The sequence below is a fragment of the Protopterus annectens genome, chromosome 12.part0, assembly GCF_019279795.1.
Source record: "Protopterus annectens isolate FY-2018-M chromosome 12.part0, PAN1.0, whole genome shotgun sequence".
NCBI classification, from domain to species: domain Eukaryota; kingdom Metazoa; phylum Chordata; order Ceratodontiformes; family Protopteridae; genus Protopterus; species Protopterus annectens.
In genome coordinates, this window is record NC_056746.1 from 629,008,242 (window position 1) to 629,027,962 (window position 19,721).

Below are 19,721 nucleotides of genomic sequence, written 5' to 3' on the forward strand. Positions count from 1 at the left end.
ATCCCCTTTGGTAACAACTCTGTACCCATGAACTACCACATAGGCAGCAATCTACTTAACACCGAATGCGTGATAAGAGACCTTGGGACCCAGGTGGACAGTAATCTCCCCTTTGATAGTCACATCGCCACAGTAGTCAGGAAGTCCTTCTACGTGGCACACCTCGTCATAAAAGGGATCTCATCCAGGAAAAAAGAGGTCATTGTTCCCCTCTACTCGACACTCATTAGACCCATTATAGAGTACAACGCCCCTTTTGAAATGTACCTCACAAGACATCTGCAGCAGCTGGAAAGGCCACAGAAGTACCTCACAAAGAGGATTACTGGCCTCAAACAAATGCCCTACACTGACTGCCTCAAAAAACTCCAGCTTTATTCCGTAGCATATCGCCTACTCTGAGGTGATCTCTGCCTAACATATAAAGCTGTGTCAAACCCAGAGCTGTTGGACATGCTACATCTAAAGAAATCCCAATCCCTCCGAGCTACACGCTCTAGGGACCTAAACCTTGTTCACCACAATAAACAGGACATGCTGAAGGATAGATTCCTGTCCCAGAGACTTTCCATACTCTGGAACAGGCTACCCATCTATGTCAAGCAACGTTCTTCAATAGCACTCTTCAAGAAAAATCTTGATGAGTGGATGGGAAACAGGAAATACACCCGGGGATCACTTCTGTCTCTCTGCTCAACAGTGGCACAGGAAAATAACTTTCTTGGGTGGCATAAGCCAGGGAACCTTGTTGGCTAGGCTTACGTAGGCCCTTGGGCTGATAGCCTAGTACCTACCTATGAACCTATTCTCTCTTTAGCATTCTACATTTCCACATTTTTTTGTTCTGTAAGATTCCTCTTGTTTTCAATATTTTAAGCTTTGTCAGCCCCACTAAGTGATTCCTATTACTTCTTAATCTCTCTTTCATTTTTACTTTTACCCTATTTTTAAATTCTGTTTTCATTTTATCCCACTCACTACCTGTTACTTCTGAAGCTATTTCTGTCCTCCCTAACTCCTCTTGATTTCTACTAAATTCTACTACCCATTCCTTAAACTCATCTCTTTTGGATAGGTAGGTGGGAAATTACTTGTGTCTCATTTGTTATACCACATTTTTATCTTAGTTTTTATCTGTGCATGATCTGATAGTTACTGGATGTGTGTTGAAGCTTTCTATTAAATGCATGTTTCTGTGAAATATATCTCATCTAGCCCAGTTACTGCACCTTGGGGAATAATATGTAAATTCTGTCAGAGTTCCTACTACTGTACAATTTAATTTTATTTAAACTTGGTCAGCGCACTTTTGCGGGACCTAAAAATGCAATGTTTTCTTAAAGTATATAGCCTGTGGTTTTTATATCTGGGAGGGAACAAAGACAGCAATCAGTTTAAGTGGGAACACAGGCTGTAGCATATGGATAACCTTAATTTTAGGTTAAGTAGTGCATGTGGGTGCAGTTCTCGATTTAAGGTAAATGTTCCTATCTACAGAATTAAACTATTTTTTGAAGATGTACATAGTTTTCTGTATTTGTTCTAAGTTAATATGGGATGTTTGTTATGAAAACATATTTATTTTTTTCTTTGTGCGTGGTCATTAAAACAAAAATGTCTTGAAGAGTGTGACATGGGTTCAAACAGAGATGAGAAGGAATAAATGTATAAAAGATCAGCCTGCCAAACATAAGCAAGTGCATGTAATATAGAAGTTGGAAATACATAACCAAAAAAAAAACCTGCCATGTATAATGGATAGGACAATAACTTTTTTATTATATTGGCTATGTTATTCATATTTATCCTGGAATGCAAATGACCTTACAGACACAGATGAAAAGGCAACAGTACTGAATTATACTGAAAAATGCACAGTGCAAACAGGAATGCTGCAGAAGACAAATTTGGAAATACATGAACATGTGAATTTGATAAAGAAAGCATTTCAGAATGGATATTCAGCATACTATCAGGGATAAAGGAAAAGGGAAGTAATTATACTAATTGCTAGAGGGGCTCCAATTGTGAAGACAGAATAAAGAAAATTGGAGATTTGTGGTAGTCAAGGGCTACTGGCAAGGGAGGAGGCTAGCATGTATTTATATTCTCCCCAAAACTATTGTTTTGAAACTCTAAAAAATTGGGGAGAAATAATCAGCTTTCAGCAGGGAATATTACTTGTACGTGGGGTGTAGAATTTGATTTGCAACAATGAGGATGTATCTAGGGGTGGGTGGCCTAGAATGGAAAATATAACAAGAGTGTAGATTTCTGAAGACATTTATGAAATAACATAATAACTAGGCTATAATAGACAAAAATTATATTTCACTTGAACATGACCATTTAACTGAGAGCTCTGATATATATCCAATAACCATTTCAGATCATGCGCCAATAATCACAAATATAAAAATGCAGGGTAATGAAGTAAAGGTGAGACACTGGTCCTTCCCTACTTAACTGTTAAAAAGAGATGAATGTAAGGAATGGATAATGGAAATTATTCAGGGGTTATTAGGGAAGATAGAAAGTATTCCAGAAGTTATAGCTAGTGAGTGGGATAAAACGAAATGGAGTTTAAAAATAAGGTAGAAATAAAAGAAAGAAAATTCTGGTTAAGGAGTGATAACTTTTTAGAGGAACTGGCAAAGGTTAAAGTGTTACAAAATAAGGGGAGTCTCACAAAGTAAGACAGCAGAGTGCTAAAGAGAAAATAAGGAAGTACCTGGATAAAACTCATGAGTTTAGAAAGACTGTTAAGCAACCATTTTTTTATAATAACTAAAGAGCAAAAAAAACCATTTGGCACAAGGACTTTGGCAACAGAAAATAGAACGGACTGTTGCCAAACTTTGGCAACAAAAAATAGAAAGGACTGTTGCCAAACTTAGGGAGCCTATTACAAGAAAAATAACCAGAAGTCCTGCACAGGTATTACAGACATTGTGTAAATTTTACGAACATTTGTATAAAGCAGAGAAGTGGGGAAATCAAGAAAAATCACAAATGGAAATATTTATGGAAGATTTAAATATGCCATGGTTAGAGGTCAAAGTTCAACAACTACCAGTTAAGACAGTAGGAGATGAGATAAAAATGGTGATGTATAACCAATATGCTGGCAGTCCCCAGGAATAGACGGTACTTTGGTGAAAATTTAGAAGCTAAGAGGGAGCAAAGTGATACAGATCTGTGAATGATTTTTCTATTGGTATTTTAAAAGGAAGGAAGGCACCAACATCCTGGAAAAAGCTGTGGTTGCTGTAATACCTAAAGATGGTAAAGATCCAACTTCATACAGTCACACTTCACTTTTAAACCAAAGTTTTTATGTCTGTAATGACTAAAAAAAATAACAAAGGAGATGACAAATTTGATAGTTGTGGGGTAGTGTGGTCTTGTGGAGGGGAGGCAAACATTTGACAACATTAACAGAACAATAATGATCCACAGGGAAGCAGAATGTAAGAAAATACTGTCTTTACTGGTGGATCTTGTGATGCAGGGGAAGCATTTAACAGAATAAGCTGGGATTTTTTTTTAAGTAGGGCAATGAAAGCATCTGCATTAACAAGGATATATGCGGGATCAGAGTAAAAAAATCAAAGTAGGAGGGTTACTCTCTGATAAGTTGTGTCTGAACAGAGAAACTAAGCAGGGATGCCTTATTTCCCTTGTGTTACTTTCATTATATTTACAGAAGTATTTGTAAAAAAAAAAAAAAAAAAAAAAAAAAAAGGGGGGGGGGGGCTCAAATTCATGAGTATAACTGGTATGGCGTTCAAGAAAAAGTTGGCTTTATTAGAAGATATTATTTTGTACCAGATGAAACCAGAAAAGGACATCTTAGTGTTGTGGAATATTCTGAGACAGTTCCATTTTTTTTAAGGATATAAAATTAATGAAGATAAAACAAAGGCCATAGCTACAAACTATGTACTTACACATGAACTGATCCAGTAATACCAACATTAGTCTTTTTCTTACAGTTAAATCAGTTCTAAACCACAAAGTCACATTTAAGTGACTACCAGCAAAAAGTACAGTTGTGTACACTTACCATAAATGTAGATGTTAGAGTGTATTCACTTGTTGCAGTCATTACATTTGGGTAATCTGCTGGCAGGTTGCCCTCAGTCGGCCTGATTAACAAAGTCTTGGGTCCTGTGTTGGTTGCTGTTCCTTCTTCCATGATTGTCAGGTCATCAGGGGTATAAAACATGCAGCCGACGCCATTACATCAGTTTTTCTTGCCACAGATGTCAGGTACCCCCCAAATGGGGAGCAACATATATATATATATATATATATATATATATATATATATATATATATATATATATATATATATATACACATACATATATACACACACACATATATATAAAATTTAAAACACAAAACATATACCTCCAAACAAAATCAAATACACCAAGAAGGCTATTAATCATAGTAAAAGAAAGAAGAGGTAAAGTTAGAGAAAAACAGGGGGCTGGAGGGAGGGTAACCAGGACTGCAACAGTGAATACACTCGAACATCTACATTTATGGTAAGTGTACACAACTGCACTATGTTCTTCGTGTTTCACTGTTGCAGTCATTACATTTGGGTAGAATCCCAAAGCTATGGTTGGGAGGATGGATTTATACAGCATTAGGAGCAGCTATAAGGCCCTGCAGGACAGCAGTGTCAAAGCCTGTCTGGATTTAGAGAAGAGAGGTAAATGGTAATGTTTGGTGAACGTATTAACTGAGCTCCAGGTACCAGCTTCTAGAATGTCTCTGGTAGGAACCCCTCTGAGAAAGGCTGCAGAAGTAGATGCAGCCCTGGTGGAATGAGATCTGATCCCCTTGGGGACAGGTTTACCATGGTACATATAGCAGAAACGAATACAATGGCTTATCCATTTGGAAATAGTCTGCTTTGAAATAGCCTTTCCCTCTGCCCCTGCAACAAATGCCACCAATAGCGGTTTAGATTTTCTTAGAGATTTTGTCCTGTTCAAGTTGAATCTTAGTTGTCTGTGTACATCCAATGAATGCAGAATTCGCTCACCCTTGTTCTGTGGATTGGGAAAGAAAGTTGGCAGATGAATGGTCTGATTAACAACCACATTGGATACCACCTTAGGCATAAAGAATGGATTGGTCCTGAGAGCCACCCTGTCCAGATAAAAAATAATGAAAGGCTCCATTGCCATAAGAGCCTTCAATTCTGAAATTCTTCTAGCTGAAGTGACTGCTAAATTAAAAGCTGTTTTCAAAAGAGAATTTTTAGGTCCGCAGTAGCAGCTGGCTCAAAAGGAGGAAGAGTGAGTTTTTCCAAAACAAAACTGAGGTCTCATGCAGGAGCTGGTGCTCTCCTGGGAGGTCTTAAATTTCTGGCCCCTCTGAGATACTGCTTTAGCAGAGGATGAGATAAGAGGGGAGGTTCTGTGTTGTAATGAGCTGAAATGGCAGATGCATGGATTTTTATGGAAGAAAAAGATAGGCCCTTGTGAAGCAGCTCAGTTAAGTATTGCAGAATCTGAGGAATATTGGGCATTGCTGTGCTTAATCCTTGTGATTGGTTCCAGGCACAGAATCTTTTCCATTTGTCAGCATAAGATTTTCTAGTACTAGGCCTTCTAGCCTCCAAAATGACATCCATCACAGGTTTGCTGAGAGATGCCAAGGGTAAAATCAGATGATTAGCCATGCTGCAAGACTCAAAGTTTGGAGCTGAGTGTGCAGAACTTCGTAGTTCTGCTGAGACACTAGGTAAGGTGTCTGAGGCAGGTGCCATGGAGGAAGCTGTGACACATTGCGCAGGAGCGGGTACCAGTGTTGGCGAGGCCAGTCTGGAGCAATCAGAATCATTTTTGGTTTGTCCTGTCTGACTTTTAGTAGGACTTTGGAGAGCAGAGGCAGAGGGGGAAAAGCATAGACTGATAGAGCATCCACTTTCCAAGCTTTTTTGTGATGAATTCTTGTGCAGAATTTGTCCAACTGATAGTGCTGGGGTGAGGCAAAAAGATCTATGTCTGGGCTCCCCATTTGCGTATCAACATGCTGAAAACTTGTGGTTCCAGTTTCCATTCGTGTGGGTCCATAAGATTTCTGCTTAGTTCGTCTGCCAGAGTATTTAGCTTTCCTGGCAGGAATTGAGTTTGTAGATGTACTTGATAAGTCAAGGCCATGTTCCACAATGCCATGGCTAGTCTGCAAAGGGGGTAGGAATGTGTACCCCCCTGCTTGTTTATGTACCACATGACTGTGGTGTTGTCTGTCTATCAGTAGTTGTCCTGGATGATGGTAGTCCTTGAAGGCTGTCAGAGCATTCTGTACAGCTAGCATCTCTTTCTGATTGATATGTAGGTGCATTTGATTTGGGCTCCATTTGCCCTGAATGCATTTCCCTGCCAGATGCTCCCCCCAAGCATAGTCTGATGCATCTGTAGTTAGGGTTTGGGTGGCAGGGGGTGGAGTGAATGGCAGTCCCTTGTTTTGGTGGCAGGCCTCTGCCCACCATAGGAACTCTAGTTGCAGGCAAGGTATGATAGGTATCATTATTTCCAGGCTGTGACAATGTTGACTCCATAAACGTTTTGGGTATCACTGAAGTTTCCTCATATGCAGTCTTGCATATGGAATTAGAAGAATGCAGGAGGCCATGAATCCCAAGGCCTGCAGAATTTGTCTTGCAGATAGCTGGGTTTTTGTGACCACCTGTTTGAAGTAAATCATCAATTGAATTTGCTTTTCTGGTGTAAGGTAAGTCATCTGGGCAGTTGTATTCAAGCTTGCACCCAGGAATGTAATTTTTTGAGAGGGTACAGTTGTGATTTCTTTTCATTTATGGTGTACCCTAGACAAGTTAGAACCCTTTTTACAAATGCCAGATGCTTTAGAAAAGTGTCCTTGTTTTCTGCCTGAATTAGACAATCAACCAGGTATGGATACATCTGAATATTTCTTTGCCTGCAAAAAGCAATTACTGGTGCCAGGCACTTTGCCAGCACCCTGGAATCTCTGTCTGAAGGGGTAGGATTTTTAGCAGTAAAAGCCTTAATGCCCTTGGGACACTGAGAAATGGTTTCAGGGTCAGCAGTAGGGTTTTTGAAAAGGAATTTGTGGGAGTCAGGAACCCAGGCAGAGGAGGGAATGCACAGATCGAAAACTGTGTCCAGGGGAAGGACAGAGCATCCACTTTCCAAGCTTTGTCGTGATGATTGATCCCTGGTGCAAAAGGTTGGAAGAAGGTGATTGGTCGGAGATGAGAAGAGATCCACCTGGGGTGTGCCCCAACGCTGAATGATTCGATACAAGATGGTCTTGTTTAGTTGCCACTCATGAGGATCCAGGACCTGCCTGCTCAACCGGTCTGCCAAGATGTTGAGCCTTTCTGGAAGAAACTGAGCTATCAGATTAATGCCCATGGAAGCTGCCATTGACCAAAGTATCATGCTTTGTCTGCACAGGGGGTAAGAGTGAGTCTCTCCCTGCTTGTTGATGTACCGCATGATTGTGCTGTTGTCTGTCCTGACTAGAAGAGTACCAGGAGAGAGAAGATGCTTGAAAGCCATCAAGGTCTGCTGGACTGCCATCAATTCCTTCAGATTTTTGTGCAAATGAACCTGTTGATAGTTCCAAGTCCCCTGAATGCTTCTGCCCTCTAGATGAGCTCCCCAAGCATAGTCCGAGGCATCTGTGGCGAGAGTCTGGCTGGCAGGAGGTGGACAGAAAGGCAGGCCTTTGTTCTGTGCACAGGTCGTCGCCCACCAAAGGAACTCTGTCTGCAGGCAAGGAATCAGAGGAAGAATCAAGTCTAAATTATGAGTGAGTTGACACCAAAGATTTTTGAGGTACCATTGAATTTTCCTCATATGCAGTCTTGCATATGGAATCATCAGAATACATGAAGCCATGAATCTCAGGGCTTGTAGGAATTGCCTTGCAGAGAGCTGGGTCATGCTTGCCAAATTCTTTAAGTAATTCGAAAGATCCATTTGTTTCTCTTGAGGGAGGGATACCCATCTGGACGGCTGTGTTCAGACTCGCTTCCATGAATACAATCGCCCTGGTGGGTACCAATTTTGACTTCTTTTCGTTGATAATGTAGACCAAAGATGTGATAAGGTTCTTTACAAAGTCCAAATCCTTTAGAAGTTGCTCTGGAGAGTTTGCCTGAATAAGACAATTGTCCAAGAAAGGGTAAATTTGAATATTTATGACTGGAGCCAGGCATTTTGTAAAAACTCTGGCAGCAGTAGATAAGTCAAACGGCAGTGCAGAGAATTGGAAGTGCCTGCTCCCCACCCTGAAGTGAAGGAACTGCCTGCACCTTTCCCTTATTGGGATGTGCAGATAAGCGTCTTTGAGATCCAAAGTCACCAGCAAGGAATCCTTGGCCAGCATCTTCAGCAACTGCTGAACAGTGAGCATTTTGAACTTGGGAATCACCAGAAAAGTGTTTAGAATGGAGAAATCCAGAATAGGGCGCCAGGTGCCCCATTTTTTGGGAACCAGGAAAAGTCTCGAGTAGAAAACCCTGGCCTATCTGTAGTGCAGGAACTGGCTCTATTGCTCTCAGGTTTAGCAAAGAAGAAAAGTACAGTTTTGTACCTACCATAAATGTAGATGTTCGAAGATCCACATTGCTGCAGTCCTTACACTTGGGTAGTCCGCTGTCCTCGGTCGGCCCGAATATCAAAGTATAAGGCTGACGTCGGTCAAGGCGCATTTGACTGACATCAGGACGTCAGGGTACAAATGCGCATGACCGACGTCATATCCTCAGTCTTTTCTTGCCCCAGATGTCAGAAGACCCTAAAAAGAAAGGTCAAAAACCAAAAGACAGCAAACAACCAACCAACCACCCTTGCACTAAAAATATGTACAATATATACAATATACACCATATTGACAACCCAATCCACACAACCGCCTCTAACTACAGAGGGGAAGGAGGGAGGGTAAATTGGACTGCAGCAATGTGGATCTTCGAACATCTACTTTTATGGTAGGTACAAAACTGTACTATGTTCTTCATCTCACATTGCTGCAGTCCTTACACTTGGGTAGAATCCCAAAGCAGAGGTAAGGGAGGATGGCAAAACTATAAGGAAGAAGGAGCTGCCAAAATGCCCTGCAAAATAGCAGTGGCAAAACCAGCCCTAGATTTAGAATAAAGTGGAAGGTGATAATGCCTAGAGAAAGTATGCACTGAACTCCAAGTAGCTGCCTCCAAAATATCTTTAGTTGCCACCCCTTAAAAAGCTGTCAAGTGGCAGTAGCCCTAGTGGAATGAGGCCTAATCCCAGCTGGAATCTCCTTGCCATGATGGGAATAACAGAAAGCAATGCAAAACCCAATCCACTTAGAAATAGTTTGTTTTGACACAGGCTTGCCCTGAGAACTCAAAGCAAAGGAAACAAATAACTGCTGAGACTGCCTGAACCCTTTAGTTCTGTCCAAATAATATCGCAACTGCCTGTGTACATCTAAAGTGTGCAAAATCTTTTCCCCTTTATTTTGGGGGTTTGCATAAAAAGTAGGCAAATGAATAGTTTGGTTTAAAGCCACACTAGAAACCACTTTAGGCATAAAGGAAGGATTAGTACGTAAAGATACCCTATCCTTATGGAAAATTAAGAAAGGCTCAACCGCCATAAGGGCCTGCAACTCAGAAACCCTTCTTGCAGAGGTAATGGCCAACAAAAAAGCAGTCTTCCATGATAAATATTTCAACTCGGTAGTAGCTGCCGGCTCAAAAGGTTGTAGAGTAAGTTTCTCCAACACAAAATTGAGATCCCAAGCAGGAGTAGGAGCTCTACGTGGGGGTCTTATATTCTTTGCCCCTCTAAGAAATTGCTTGAACAAAGGATGAGAAAACAATGGTGGGTCACAATCATAGTGAGCCGAAATTGCTGCAGCATGAACCTTAATAGAAGAGAAGGACAAACCTTTGTCCAGTAACTCAGTAAGATATTGAAGAGCCACACTTAAATTAGGCTCAGAAACATCAAAATCCTTTGCTGCACTCCAAAATAAAAATCTCTTCCATTTATCTGCGTACACTTTCCTTGTACTAGGCCTTCTAGCTTCCAAAATAACATTCAAAACTTGCTGTGGAAGTTGAGACCCACTATGGTTCAAAACAGAATATGCCAGGCTGTTAGATGAAGAGAGTGAAGCTTGACATTGAGCAAATGACTGTCCTCCTGAGACAACAGGTGTGGAATCAAGGCAAAGGCCATGGAGGCTCCGTACCAGGCTTCTCAGTAATGGGTACCAATGCTGTCGAGGCCAATCTGGAGCTATCAAAATCATCCTTGGCTTGTCCTGTCTGGCCTTTAGTAGTACCTTTGGGAGGAGAGGCAGAGGTGGAAAGGCATACACATGAAGATTGCTCCAATTGAAGGAAAGAGCATCCACTTTCCAAGCTGTGGGATGAAACCTTTTGTGCAAAACTTTGGCAGCTGGTGGTTTAGTGGAGAAGCGAACAGATCTATGTCTGGAGTTCCCCATGACACTGTCAATTTCTGAAATACATGAGGATCCAATTTCCACTGTGGGGATCCATAATTGCCTGCTCAACACATCTGCTAAGGAGTTCTGTGCTCCCGGCAGAAACCTTGCCTGAAGATTTAGCTGTAAACTGAGAGCAGTCTCCCACAAAATCATTGCTTGCCTGCATAGAGGATAAGAATGTGTTCCCCTTGCTTGTTGATGTACCACATGACAGTTGTGTTGTCTGTTAGAATCAACACCTGCCCTGGAAGAAGTAAATCCTTGAAAGCTATTAATGCAAACTGGACTGCTAACATCTCCTTCAGGTTGATATGTAGATGTTGTAGTCTGGCAGGCCACTTGTCTTGTATCCACTTTCCATTCAGATGAGCTCCCCAAGCTTTGTCTGAGGCATCTGTCGTTAGAATCTGACTCGCCTCTGGCCGGGTCACAGAGAGTCCCTTGTTTAGGTGACATTCCTGAGCCCACCACAACAATTCCTTTTGAATGCAAGGTATTATTTGAATGACAGTGTCCAGATCCTGGCAGTGCTGTGTCCATACATTTTTGAGATACCATTGTAACTTCCTCATATGCAGTTTGGCATTGGGAAGCACCAGAATACAAGATGCCATGAACCCCAAGGCTTGAAGGACTGTCCTTGCAGTCAGCCTGGACTGATGAGACAATTGATGAAAGTAAAGGGAAAGATTCTTTTGTTTGTCCGGGGTCAAAAGGCCATCTGGGATGCTGTATTCAGTCTTACACCCAGAAAGCACATGTCCTGAGAGGGTACTAGACTGGACTTTATTTCGTTCACAGAATACCCCAGGCATCTTAGCACTGCTATCACATATTCCAAATGATGAAGAAGCTCGTCCCTTCCTTGAGCCAGAATCAGGCAATCGGCCAAATAAGGATAGATCTGTATTCCTTTTAGCCTGAGGAAAGCTATCACTGGAGCCAGAACTTTCGTGAACACCCTGGGCAGTAGATAAGCCAAAGGGCAATGCAGAGAACTGATAATGAGAAGTCCCAGCCCGAAACGCAGATACTTCCTGCAACTCAGTCTGATAGGAACATGAAGGTAAGCCTCCTTGAGATCCAAAGTTACCATCCAATGATCTTTGCCCAGCAGAGGTAAAAGCTGTTGTAACGTCAACATTTTGAACTTGGGAATGTCCAGATAAGTGTTGAGGGTAGATAAATCCAAAATTGGTCTCCACGTGTTCCCTTTCTTTGGTACTAGGAACAGGCGAGAATAAAATCCTAGGCCCACTTCTGGCATAGGGACCGCCTGTATGGCCCCTATTTGAAGTAACAGAGAAATTTGTTTGTGAGCCTCTATTCTTTGCTGAGGAGGAACGTCTGGCATGCCTTTGAAAGGAGGCAAGGTATGGAAATAAAACCTGTAACCGTGGTGTATGATATCCAATACCCATCTGTCTTGGGTAATTAAACTCCAATTTTCCTTGAAGAGTGCCAACCTTCCTCCCAAAGGTGCTGCCAGACGAGAAGGCTCTGGCAGCTGAAAAGGTAAGTCATTGGGTCTGTTTACGAAAGGACTGACCCCTGCCCTCACCAAGACTGTGCAGGTGAACTCCTGTTCTAGGCCTGAAAGAGCCCTGAGCTCTGCCCCTACCACATCTAGACCTACCCCTAGACTGGGAATCATAAGAAGGATACGCCCACCCCTTGGTAGGCCAATTTCTACTAAACTTCGGAGGCTGAACCTGCAAAAAATCTTTAACAGTCTGCATAGACTTAGCCTTGTCTTCCATTTTCTTTAAGACTGCCTCAACAGGAGAACCAAACAACACATCAGATTGTAAAGGAGCATCTAAAATCCTTGTCTTAACATGGTCAGATAAATTCTGATCCCTCAGCCAGGCGTGCCTGCGAAGAACTGACCCAGTGGCAGCCACCCTAGACGAGGCCTGTACAGCATCAAAACCACATTGCAAAGAATGCTTACCCACCTGTTCAGAAACATGTACTAAATCTTGTAACTCTTTACACTCAATACCTTCCGCCAGAGCATCTACCTTAGACTTCAATTGTGAAAGGAGATAGTTTTGGTATTTCAACATGTGAAACTGGCAATTCAAAGCCCTCATAGCTAGGGTGGAGGAAGTATAAACTTTCTTTCCCCATCTATTCAAAGCCCTGGCCTCTTTATCTGGAGGAACCGGATTTTTGACAACAGAAGCCTTAACACCTTTAGGCCCCTGACTAACAGTTTCTGGGTCTGCCCTAGGACTCTTAAAAAGATACTTATGAGCTTCAGGCACCCTGTAATACCTATCCGGTTTAACAGGAGCAGGAGGCAAAGAATCAGGATTAAGAGAAGCCTCTGCAAAAACATCTTCCACCACATCCAGAACAGGAGGTATAGCCAAAGGCCTATGCTGGGGTAAATACAAAAATTCCCTAAGCCTTTTCCTGGAATCAGAGAAGTCCTGACCTTCCCACTTAAAATGCTCCCTCATGGAATGAAGAGTCTCTGAAAAAAAAAATCTTCAGGAGGAGAAGCAGAAGGAGTAGAATCATCCACATCAGAATCAGAATAAGGAGAATACTCCTGCAAGTCTTCAGCCGAAGACTCTGAAACATCCGAAGCCTGCTCAAAACTCTCTAGCTCAGGTTCCACCCTAGGTCTCTTATCAGGAGGGGGCAAAGAACCTCTAATCAAAGTAATCAAATCCTCTGCCATTTTAAGCATATGCTTCTTGGGCACAGTTCCTGAAGAACTAGGGGTGACACCAACTGAAGCTAAACCTGGCCTGCCTCTGGGGGAAGCCTTGGAAACAGAAGGAGAGGGCCTAACCACCCTAGGAAGGGAGGGGAGTACAGTAACCTGAGAAGCCCCGTCAGCCTGACCTGCCTCCTGAGAGGCCACATCCTGCAATAACAAAGTCTCTCCCTGGGACTCCAAAGAAACCTCCGGGAACCACCGCTCCACCGACACCTCTAAAGAACCGGCGTCCGGCACGGACGGTTCTTCTAGCCTAGGCTTAACTGCTTTGTCCTTGCGCTTCTTCAAGAAGCGGGCGCCGGAGCATCCAACGGCATTTTATAATTGCACCGCTTCCAAGACTAACCTGGCACAATCTAACCTTCTCTTTATAGTGCGCTTATTGAATCTAGCACAAGAGCGACACCCAACAACGCCGTGCTCAGGCCCTAAACAAGGAATACACAAAGTATGATAATCTCTATGCGGTATCTGTTTCCCACAAGAAATACAGTTATTCACTTTTTCTGACATCCGGTAAACCACTGAGGCAAGAAAAACTAAAATATTCCCAACGGGTACTTAGCCAACTTTGACTCGGTCTGAAACTCGAATTCAAAATTTCAGAACGCCGAACGGCACTTGCAACGCTGCTTCTGCATCGGACCATGCGGCAAAAAAGACTGAGGATATGACGTCGGTCATGCGCATTTGTACCCTGACGTCCTGATGTCAGCCAAATGCGCCTTGACCGACGTCAGCCTTATACCTTGATATTCGGGCCGACCGAGGACAGCGGACTACCCAAGTGTAAGGACTGCAGCAATGTGAGATGAAGAACATCTTGTTTTTCTGCTTCTGCCCTTTGAAGAGGGGGGATATATCTGGGTATCCTTGATGAACCGGGAAGGTGTGAAAGGAGAACTTGTAGCCCTGGGATACTATTTTCAGCACCCATCTGTGATGGTGTACCAGACATCTGCAAAAATGGCTAACCCCCCCCCCCCCCCCCCAAGGGAAACCCTGGACCCGCAGAGGAAGGCCGGAGTCATTGGGAATGCTTGCTTTGGGAAGTTTGCTTAGAACTCCCAGATATTGTAGAGGAAGGCTGCCAGTGCTTAGTCTTTTGAGGGGTGGAAGTCTGTCCCCTAGAAGACCTGTAACCCCTAGGCCTAGTGCGACCCTGTTTACTAGGGTCAGGAAAAGTCCAATTCTTAGAAGGGTAATGCCTGCTAAAATGAGGAGGCTGAACTCGCAGAAAATCCTTAACAGTTTGCATAGATTTGGCCTTATCCTCCAACTTTTTCAACACCTCTTCTGCTTTGCTACTAAAAAGGTTGTCCTTGTGCAAAGGTACATCCAGTAATTTAGATTTGACAGGTTCAGAAAGAGGTTGTTCCCTGAGCCAAGCATGTCTTCTAATAACAGAACCCGTGGCTGCTGCCCTGCAAGAAGCCTCCAAAGTGTCAAAACCACAATGTAGAGAATGTTTAGTGACGAATGGCAAAATTCAATAAATCTTGCATGTCCTTACTCTCCTTCTGGGAAGGAACACCAGCAATTTTAGCATTAATGGCCTCCAAGGTATGCTGCTGATACTTAAGCATATGAAAAAGACAATTAACAGACCTAATAGCCAGGGTGGAAGAAGTATAAACCTTTTTACCCCATCTATCCAAGGCCCTAGATTCCCTGTCAGAAGGAACAGGATTTTTAGCAACCATGGCTTTAACACCTTTAGGGCCCAGAGAAATAATCTCTGGATCTGTAGTAGGATTCTTGAAAAGGAACTGATGATAATCAGGAACTCTATAATACCGGTCAGGCTTTCTTGGAGCAGGAGGAACAGAATTAGGAGTCAAAGAATTTTCCATGACAGCATCAACAACTTCCAAAACTGGAGGGATAGCCAAAGGCTTATGCTGTGGCAAATCTAAGAATTCCCTAAACCGTTTCTTAAACTGAGGGTAGTCCTGACTTTTCCATTTGAAATGCTTCCTAAGAGTATTCAGAGCATTTCCAAAAGAGAAATCTTCTGGAGGGGAGGCAGAAGGGATGGAGTCTTCTGCATCAGAATCCTCAAAACCAGAAAAAAGTTGAGAGTTTCCCCTCATCATCAGCAGAAGTGCTTGAAACCTCAGGGTCTGAGGCAGACAAAACTTCTGGGGACAATTCCCTAGCCCTTTTAGAAGGAGGTGGCTGAGAGCCCCTGACAAGGGTCAAGAGATCACTAGCCATCTCAATCATTTGAGACTGAGGCATTTGAGGGGAGGCCGGCACCTGCTTTGGAGAAGATTTTTGGCTGGAAGGCCTGCTAGAAAGCCAGAGAGACTCAGGAGGCCTAGATACCGCAGTAGTCTGAGCCAAGGTAGTCGGTCTGGATCTAGTCTCCAGGCGGAGAAATGAGGCCTCAGAAGCTGGCGCCTGCTTAGCGGCTCCGGATCCATCAGACGCGGCAACTGGCAGAGGGTCTGAAGATGAACTGGAAGCCTGTGGAATGGAGGACTCAGAAAAGGTCTCCACTGACGCCTGTTGCTGAACATCCGCGGACTGCAGGAGCAATGAAAGCGCCTCACTGACTACCGCTGGGCCGTCAACCAACTTAACAGGGATGCAGTCGGCTAATTTGACCCTAAGCCTGTCTCGGTCCTTATCCTTGCACTTCTTAGGCACATCTGAAGTCGGGAGACCAGAAGACGCCACACCGACAAACTTAGGCCAAACACCAAAATGTTTGAACAAGATCCTAGCTCTATGGCGAATGGTACGCGGGTTGAAAGAAAGCACAAAGAACACAATTAGGGATGTCGTGCTCAAGGCCCAAACAAGTGATACAATAGGAGTGAAAATCACAGTGCAGAATCTGTTTTCCACAGGCAAGACAGTTATTAACTTTCTCTGACATTCGTTAAAGTAAGAAAAGAGGGTCCCCAATGGGGTACTTATATGAGGATGTCTTCAACTAAGCAGTTGGAATACAAAAAGAAGGTAATCGGCTGACCAGCACTCATGCAAAAAGCTTCTGCTTTGGGCTCCACGGCAAGAAAGACTGAGGAAATGGTGTCAGCTGCCTTCTTTTGTACCGGGCATCCTGACATCAGGCTTAAACCGAAGGCAGCCGACATCATATACCAAGGACTTTGGGATTCTGGACGACTGAGGGCTACCGGGAGCCAGATAACCCATTTTGTAAGGACTGCAACAGTGAAACACGATGAACATTATCCTGTTTGATTATTTTTAACAGAACATCATCAACAAGCCTGCCTGATGCCAGTTATATTATCTGTATGACTGCAGCAAACACACTCACGTCCTTCTCCATTCAGACTGATAAAATGCTGATCATTTGCATCTTCCACCACACAGGAATCTTTGCTTACATTATGATGCTCCACATCAAATATTTTTTTTTTCTCCAAATTCTCATTTTCCATTTCAACTCCTTTTCTCTCCTCCTCCATGTGTCTGCTTCCCTTGGGCCTCTTCCTTGCTGCTGTAGGAGCCCTCTGGTGTCATTCAGCAGCAACAAAAAGTAGGGGAAATTTCACAGTAATTATGAATGCCACTTCTGGACTTCCCCGAAAAGATGTCACTGGTTTAGCAAGGCTAACCTGGTCAAAGTGTTAATAAATCAAGAAATATTCAGGTTTATAAGTGTCTGGGTAGTGCAGTTTCCTGAATACCTGTGGTTTGCAGCTCTACTTTACATTACATGTTGAGATATACATTCATCCCGTTGTGTGCATCGATCACAGGCAGGATAGAGAAGAATGAGGGAAGAGGACATTTCAAAGACATGATAGGTCGACAGTTTTCAATGTGTAGTGGGACTTTTTATTTTTTTAAATGTTTCACTAGTGCTCCCTTTCCTGTGTACTTAGGAACTTCCAACTTTCCAAAAGACTGAACAGAAGAGCAAACCTATACATGTAAAGCAGCAAGTGTGGAGGGGAGTTGGCAGTCTGTACTATCCTAAATGGTCAAATTTAAAGATGGCTTTTCAGCAGCTACACAAATGAATGCATGATGGATTGGGGGTAGTTTGCACACCAAGACAGTCCAACATATACACCATGGTTATACAGCCACATTCACACCCCTTTACAAGGGCAGTAGTCATCATAACATGTCCCTAGCACCTCTATCAAGTACTACATTAATACCATTTCAAACACACCATCTCCCACCCCCAGTTGTCTGACTCATGTACACACCTCTTCCACTCTGAAGGTCCTTCCATCAGTTTAGGGTTATTTCTGAACATGGACTATCAGTAGCACAGATTGACACTGCCTTTTGCATGAGAACTTTGGTGACATCAAGGCACTGCCCTTCAAGATACAACAGCACGCACAAAGTACAGTTTTGTACCTACCATAAATGTAGATGTCCGATAGGTATGCATATGCTGCTGGTGCACAAGGAAAAGCAATTTCCAAACAGACAATTTCAAAATGGATAGGGAATTGCATACGTTTTTGTTATTCCTTTCATGGAAAAACTGTGCCAGCTAACATTAGACCCAATTCCACCAGAGCCACAGCCACCTCCACAGCCTGCTTAAGAGGGGTGGCTACCAAGGACATTTTAGAAGCTGCTACATGGAGCTCCTTGCATACATTTTCCAAGCATTACAATTTACCTTTATATTCCAGATCCAGAGCAGGCTTTGCTACGGCAGTCCTGCAGGGCATTTTAGCTACACCATCCTTTACATAGATCCTCCACCCCCAGTTTGGCTATGGTATTCTACCCATATGTGATGACTGCAGATGCATCCTTGAAGGACATAGTACAGTTTTGTACCTACCATAAATGTAGATGTCCGATAGGTATGCATCTGCAGTCAGGTTTACCCTCCTCCTTCCCTCTTGGGTATTTATTGGGTACTTTCCCCTCTCATAGCTAGCTGGGGTTATCTACTATGGTGTATTTGTTTTATATATATATATATATATATATATATATATATATATATATATATATATATATATATATATACATATATATTTCTGTGCATGTTTGGAATTTATTGCATTTCTCCAAATTTAGCCTTCCTTTGAGGGCACCTGGCATCTGGGGCAAGAAACACTGAGGAAGATGGCGTCAGCTGATGCTTTTATACCCCAGGCGCTCTGACGTCGGGGAGAGGGCGACATCAGCCGACGGCCGGACCCAGACTTTGGAATCCGGCCGACCGAAGGGCTGCCTGAGGCAGGACAACCCACATGTGATGACTGCAGATGCATCGTTGAAGGACATCAACAGAGCACTCCAGTTAACACAGGTGCTTCTAGTGACCCTGAATTCTAATGAAAGAATATTCTACTGCTGCATGGTGACCACTGCAATCAGCAGCCCACATGAGGCTAGGTAAAGAGCTCATTATTCTGGAATATTTTTGTTAAAATTCTTTCAAAAGCATTTCAAGTAACATGCTACATTACTTTCCTAGTAGTAAGGTGTTAATGTATCTATGCTCCTTGTGCAGGGCAATTTGTATCACTGAAATACTGCCTGCAATTTGGCACTCTCCTCAAAAAAGAGGAATGATTACTCAAGATGTAATCTCCCTAAAGACTTCACTTTCTTCTTAATATGAAGATCAACTACAATGCCTTACCTGGCTGACATTGAAGACAAGGTACGAATATTCACCAGTTTCATATGTATCAATGCTATCACCATCATCCCAAAAGAGGTCTCCATAAGCTGTTGCATCACTTGACAATGTGGCAATAATTCGCATGTTGTTTCCACTGCTCACCCACGTGGTAGTACCTGGTTTCTGGAATGCAAGTTAAAAAAGCACTTCAACAAAAATGAGATGAAAACAAGCAAGTGAGATTTGAACGTAAACTACATCATATTATCAATCTTGAAAGTTCCCTGTACTACCTGTCCAAACTTCATTAAAGTGTGCACTGCTACAAAGAATGCATTTAATATAAAATGGCTAATGCTGCTTAATACTATGCAAAATACTCTTACTCAAGGGGCCAGCTCCTACAAAAGAAGTCATCAGCTGCTGACTAACCATTCTCATACCTACACACAGTGATGCAAAATATCTTAGTGCACAGTACACTATGCAACAAAGCGATGGTGCAGTGTACCCCAATCCACACCATCCACTGATGTATGAAATTATGTACTATAACCTAACCCACAATGCCCAGTGTTTCACAAAAATTAGGTAACATATCTTGGCCCCATTTGACTAACTATCCAGTTAAAGAATTTATCAACAACTAAGTAAATAAATATTAAAAGCAGCTGAAAATTAGGCAATACGTCCAGTCTATAGAGTCCAGTGCTGCAAAATAATGTATACACCTAGAGCCTTTATCACTGAAACATTGAAAATCACGCAGTTTATCCTGCCATATAGCAACTACAAACAGAAAGCATGATCAAAACGATATACTTACTGGCCTACAATACCAATGCAACACACAAGGACAGAATACATCCAAGCCCACAGTAA

General features: G+C 42.7%; 1 protein-coding gene across 1 annotated transcript in view; it reads right to left on the bottom strand.

Moving 5' to 3' along the window:
* Positions 1-19,721, bottom strand: part of LOC122816753 (lysosomal alpha-glucosidase-like) — a gene marked incomplete in the record, with an annotated part of 907,240 nt that overhangs the window by 208,946 nt on the left and 678,573 nt on the right. Inside the window, 1 exon segment of the mRNA XM_044089759.1 lies at positions 18,858-19,022. Coding sequence (XP_043945694.1) covers positions 18,858-19,022 — 165 coding nt within the window.